Genomic DNA, 5,886 nt, shown 5'->3' with positions numbered 1-5,886 from the left:
AAAACACTTTTTAAACAAAAAAGCTAAAAAAAACTCCAAAAAAGTTAAATAAAAAACCCATTGTGCTTTTATAAAGTAGGTAGCTAAAATAGTGTATTTTTCTACCAAAATTTGGAGAAACTTTGCCCAGACTAGTGCTAATGCTCTAAGATCTCCAATTATCTTTTTACCCATCTCTGAATGGCAGAGCACAATACAAAGTTTAAACTATTAAATGCCTTCGACAAGAGCATGACACATTAATGATATGAATGTGAAAAAGAGTTTAAAAATCAAAACGAAGAATTACTCAGCAGATCAAAAACAATATACATGCGTGAAAAAATAAGCTTGCCATAAGTTAAAATTTGCTGAATCATAACCCCATACACAGGCCATATCATGATTCATATGGTAAAATAACAACAGAGAATCTACAAGAATCTTAAGAATAATGTTCACTGCTTAAAGGTTTCACAAAGGACTAGGGGCAAAGGAAGCAGTCTTCAACAGGGAGTTTGATAGTGAACACAACCTCAAGGTGAAATAGAATCAATATGGTGAAACCATAACTGACTTAGGAAACTCCCGACTCAAAAACCACTATCCAACATGAAAGAAACATAACCATTTGTCTGGATCTCAGGAAACAAGACCAAGAGATCACAAGCGTATATAGGGTAAACAAGGAGAGAATAAAATCTTCCATCCAAGAAGAGCATTGCAGAACAGAGACCCATAAGAGGGAAAAAGAAAAAGAAACAATGAGCACCAGTTGTTGCATTCATCAAGAACTTCAACACAACCCTGCCACATGTTTCCAGAAAATGGATCTCTCCATCAGGCGCCATGCAGAAGATGAGTGTGGCTTATGTAGAATTAAATTGCAGATGGCTTGGTTCCGGTAGAAAACACTTTCACAATTTAAAATTTAAAACCATACATGTCCAATTAGCAACAAAGAAACCCAATCATGTATCCATAAAGACCATAAACAGCGAATCATCCTGCCAAAAGGTTAATAACATTAATATAACACAACAAATAATTTAAGAACTAGCATGCATGTATAGAAAAATATATTACCCGCTTGACTCCTGTTTTTAGTAAGATACTGAAACAGGGTAGCCAAAATGGGCAATCTACTTCTAGAGCCACTTCTTCCCAAGTGAAAAGAAGCATGCTCCCAATGATACCCATGAATCGGTCCTCCGAATACCCATCCAACCAAACAACCTTCCGTTTCTGCAATTGCCTAAGTGATAGCCAATGCGGATTGGGCAGCAATTAGGGTATTTCCAATTCTATGCATGAAATCACAAGATATCCAGCAGCAATAATGGCATTCACAGACTACAAGACCAATTTTGAAAGTCCATGTCAAGCAAGCAAAATATCCCATCAGACCAAAACATCGAAATGAGCATTTTTGGAACACAAAACAGGTGCAGTATCATGCCAATTTTTGCACTTCAAACTACTGATAGACTGGATTGATCCACCCAAACAATTTTCCTAAGTAAGAATCCAGCAAAATGAAACTTGGACGCTTTTAAGACAGTAACTGCAGCACCTCCAGTTCCAAAGCTGCAATAGCACAATGACGTAATTCAGTCACAATCAAAGTAACCACAAAGAACATGCATACTACAATATATGTTGCATACCACAATGAGAAGCAGTCACTCTATCCGGAACGAAAACCTCCGGTTGAACGGCGTTCATAAGGTCCAGCACGGTCACGATTATACCGATCAGCTCCAGAACCTCCACGACTACCAGTGTCCCTGTTGCGCCCACCAAATCGATCTCCGTTTCGATCAGGACCATAACGGCCAGCCCCACCACCACCGCTACCACCAGACCTATCATCCCTGCCACCATACCTGCCGCCCCCTCTTGCCCCTTCACTTGGACACTCCCTAGCAAAATGTCCAGGTTTCCCACACTTAAAGCACTCTCCACCATTAGATCCACGTCCACCTCCACCTCCATAGTCACGGTTACGGTCACGATCACGCCCCCGGTCACGGTTACGGTCACCATCATAATCTCTACCTGAACCTTGGTGAGGCTGAGCTTTATCAACAGTAATAGTTCGCCCATCTAAATCCATTCCATTCATTTCCTCAATTGCCTCTTCCATTGCTTTCTTCTCATCAAAAGTGACAAACCCAAATCCACGAGATCGCCCAGAGAACTTGTCAACAACAACCTATTTTAAAGAAAAAAAAAAGGAAAAAAAAAAAAAAAAACTTATCCATCAGAATCCCATTGATGACCATCAAACCTAAGATAAATTCTTGATAAAAGTTGAACAGTTTCATGAGTTTCGGTTACACCATATAAAATCCTTTTTATGATTTTAGACCACCGGTCATATCTTTGGTAGACATTGCAAATTTAACTTCTGAATCGACAAAGCCTCATGGAAAATGATGTCATCCAAACTAAGAATATTTCAGCTTAGGCAGTCTTTTCCACCATGAGTGCGGCAGAAACCAACTCCAGAAGCAAATATATCAAACAATAAGAAGAAATGAGATTCAAATTGAAACATACATGTAAGGGGGAAAAAAAAAAGTCAAAAAAAAAAAGAGCAAAAATTCAGACAAGCAAAAGGACCCAAAAAAAAATTAAAATGCACGCAAAAATAATAGAAGGATTGTTACCTTTGCTTCAAGAAGCTTTCCAAACTTTTCAAATGCATCTTTTAGAGCTCTGTCAGATGTTGACCATGAAAGGCCACCAATAAAGCAGCGATACTCCACCTCTTCTGACATATTTTAAACTGCTGTTTTTTTTTTTTTTTAATTTGAGAAAAGAATGATCATGCATGAAAAATTCAATGGTTCATTCAGCAAATGCAATTCTGCAATCTACGCATATAAATAAATAGACAGAAATTGGCTCGCACCAAACAAAACCATACAAAACAACCAGCTATTTATAGTAAGCACATCCATGAAAAAGAATGATTCTCTCTCAAGAACAAGAAGCAATAATCAGCCACGACTACCATACTAATTTTGTACAATTAAAACAGAAGCACATCAGTTGGAGAAAGCAAATGATAAATCATTTCATGTGGAAGAACTACATCCAGCAAGGCAGTTCAGAGTAACAAAAATCACAAGAACAATTCACATTTAAGTTAACTATGAGGTACAATATTGGCGAATGATATCATAGTCTTCTTTCATATAACAATTCCATATTATAAGTTAAGAATAGGATGAAATATGGAAACATGGCCCATTCTATTTCAACTTCTATAACTTTATCTCTAACTGACTATTATCACCTTGTTGGTGGACTACCATAAGTACGTGGAGTAAGTGTTGTTGTGTTGAAGATGGTCTCGACGGGCCTTTTATGGTGTTAATGAAGGTAAAGGAATGAATTATGTTTTAAGGACCGTGAGAGGACTTTGGAGAAGATTAAGTCCTTTTTCTTCAAAACTTTGTATCTTTGGACATCTGCTTATGTTTCTCTTTTAATAATCACTTATTGTAATTTCCTTATTCTTTTTTGCTATTTCTAATTAGGTGCTTTCTCTTGTATTCTTCATGTGTACTAAGGGGCGCTTTTACGTTTGCAATGATATTTGTTGATATATATATATATATATATATATATATATATATATATATATATATATAAAACAATGGAAACAAAAAAATATTAAAAAAAAAAAAAAAATAGCAAACCAAACTTTTATTACTACGCACCAAAACAATATCAATTGAAGAATGGGTATCATCAACGCAAATCTTACATCAGCCCAGTTAGTAGCTAATAACCAACATAAGTCAGCCTCAAACCACTCTTGTTCGTATATATAGACAACCTAGACTTTCGTATTTCAAGGATGTAAAACTATTTCATTAGAAATTAAAAGAAGCGGTTCACATATTCCCGATAAACCATAATGTAAAGAACCGAGACACGTATTTCAAGGCTTTTTGTGGGGTAAAAAAAAAAAGCATGGTAAAGAACGAAAAGTCGCGAAGCCACAAAATCCCTAATTTTCCACAATAACCCGAAGGAAAACAAAAAATCCACAATCTACCGCTTTATCCGATTATAAATCATCAAGCTTGCTTAAAACTTAGCCCTAAAACAATTTTTTTTCGTTGGATAATTGTAGCTTCTATCAACGAAACCCTAATTATCCATAGCAGCCAAAAGACAAATTGTTCCTATCGTAAAAAGAATAAAAATCACAGAAACACAAAAGAATATGGCATGTATAGGTAACTTAGTGGAAAATTTAGATTCTGATTGCAAAAGTTTATGAATCAAAAAACCTAAATAAAAGTACTTTGAAGAAAAGAGAAATCTAGATTAGTAAAAACTGAAAAAAGATTAATCGGCGTACCAGTAGACGCGAGGTTTAGATCTGAAGGATAAGATGTTGGTTCGCTTGCCTCGGAAGAAATTCAAAGAGAGAGAGAGACGGAAAAACTGTGGGTATTCTATTGCTGTAGTAACGTAGAATAGAGTGGAGACTCGGTCAGTTTCAAATGGGTCTCCTCGATAATAATAATATTCTTTTTCTTTTTTACTTAGGTCGATCCCAAATAGAGGTGATCGTAGGATACAGATTGGGCCGAGCTAAACTCGGAGCGAGCTCACAAAATAGGAAGGGGCCTGGTGAGCTTACTCCAACTACAGTCCATCAGTAAAAACTTCGAAGTAAGTAATCCTGCCGGCAAACCCATCCCAATGCTAGAATAGTTCTGTATCTACAACCAAACATTGCTAATTTAGTACTTTAAAAGAAAGAAAACTCTATTCTAGAAATTAAGGGCTCGTTTGGCAAATCGGTTTCTGTTTTTCTTTTTGAGAACTGTTTTTTAGAACAAAAATAGATAATCATTTTCTGTTGTTTTTCATTAAAAAAGTGTTTGACAAACTGTTTTCGTAAACAGTTTTTTAAAACAAAAAACAATGATTAAGAGGTTTGGATAACTATTTTCAAAACACTTTCTACTTAGGAAGAAAAAAAAAATTGTTTGGCATTTTTACATATTTTTTGTTTTCCATTTTTTATTTTTTCCACCTATTGGGTGACTTTCAAATTGAATTGAACATCTCTAGCACAACCTAGCAAGACAATATATGAAAACGTACACAATGTGAACATGGCATTAAACACAAAGCAAAAAACCAACACAGTTGGTAACAAAAGCTTCTCATGTCGTAAATATGCACTCAATGATTCAATGGCAATGATTCCATCGCAAGATCTTCTAGTTCTTTACTGTCATCCTTTTTAGGTTTAAGAGGATCAACACCATTCTCAACATCAACAGCATCAGGTTACTTAGGGGATGCCCTTCCCTTGTTTTCACCACAGTTTAATGTACGTTTGCCACAGCTTGTCTTTTGAGCTTGTTTGCTTGTTTGATTTAACATTCAATCTGAGCTCTATCTTCAACTTCCTTCAGAATTGCACAATTCATTGAGTCTCTTCCACCACTATACAGGAAAGGGGAATCAAGAAAAGATCAATCACAACATGTTTAAGACATGAGCTACAAACTAGAAAAAAATAAAAAAATAAAATAAAAATGAACATCCCAACTTGACTATTCAATTTCAATTAATATGACCAAGATTACCATTTCTGTGATCAAAATACATAGGACAAAATCTTTATCTCATACAACCACATGATAAGATCTTCACATAGATGCAAGAAACCAGTTGAATTGAAGAATTTGTCTTACATTAAGAATAACCAAATACTGAACAAAAGTACAAATAGCAAGACAACCGCTATACAAACCGGTATCAACCAAACTAAAGTCACTACAATTAACATTCTATTGAAATATTTTCTGTAGAAACTTATAACCACCATACAAAATTTATGCAGAAGCACTACAGAACTTAACAAAC

General features: G+C 35.5%; 1 protein-coding gene across 2 annotated transcripts; it reads right to left on the bottom strand.

The window, feature by feature from the left end:
- Positions 1 to 1,255: 1,255 nt before the first annotated feature.
- LOC133881818 (glycine-rich RNA-binding protein RZ1A) lies at positions 1,256 to 4,523 on the bottom strand. 2 transcript variants are annotated; one of them, XM_062320861.1, is made up of 4 exons: positions 4,361 to 4,523; positions 2,652 to 2,770; positions 1,647 to 2,194; positions 1,256 to 1,566 (listed from the first exon to the last, which is right to left on the bottom strand). In XM_062320861.1, the coding sequence occupies exons 2-3, from the start codon at positions 2,760 to 2,762 to the stop codon at positions 1,667 to 1,669; spliced, it is 639 nt and encodes a 212-aa protein (XP_062176845.1). In that variant the 5' UTR covers positions 2,763 to 2,770; positions 4,361 to 4,523; the 3' UTR covers positions 1,256 to 1,566; positions 1,647 to 1,666. The 2 variants fall into 2 exon arrangements, with proteins under 2 accessions (XP_062176845.1, XP_062176844.1); XM_062320860.1 differs by having other exon boundaries at positions 2,652 to 2,773; positions 4,361 to 4,522.
- Between the last annotated feature and the right edge of the window lie 1,363 nt (positions 4,524 to 5,886).

Source organism: Alnus glutinosa, chromosome 11 (genome assembly GCF_958979055.1).
Source record: "Alnus glutinosa chromosome 11, dhAlnGlut1.1, whole genome shotgun sequence".
Classification (NCBI taxonomy): Eukaryota; Viridiplantae; Streptophyta; class Magnoliopsida; order Fagales; family Betulaceae; genus Alnus; species Alnus glutinosa.
This window is presented reverse-complemented; position numbering and strand designations above follow the sequence as displayed.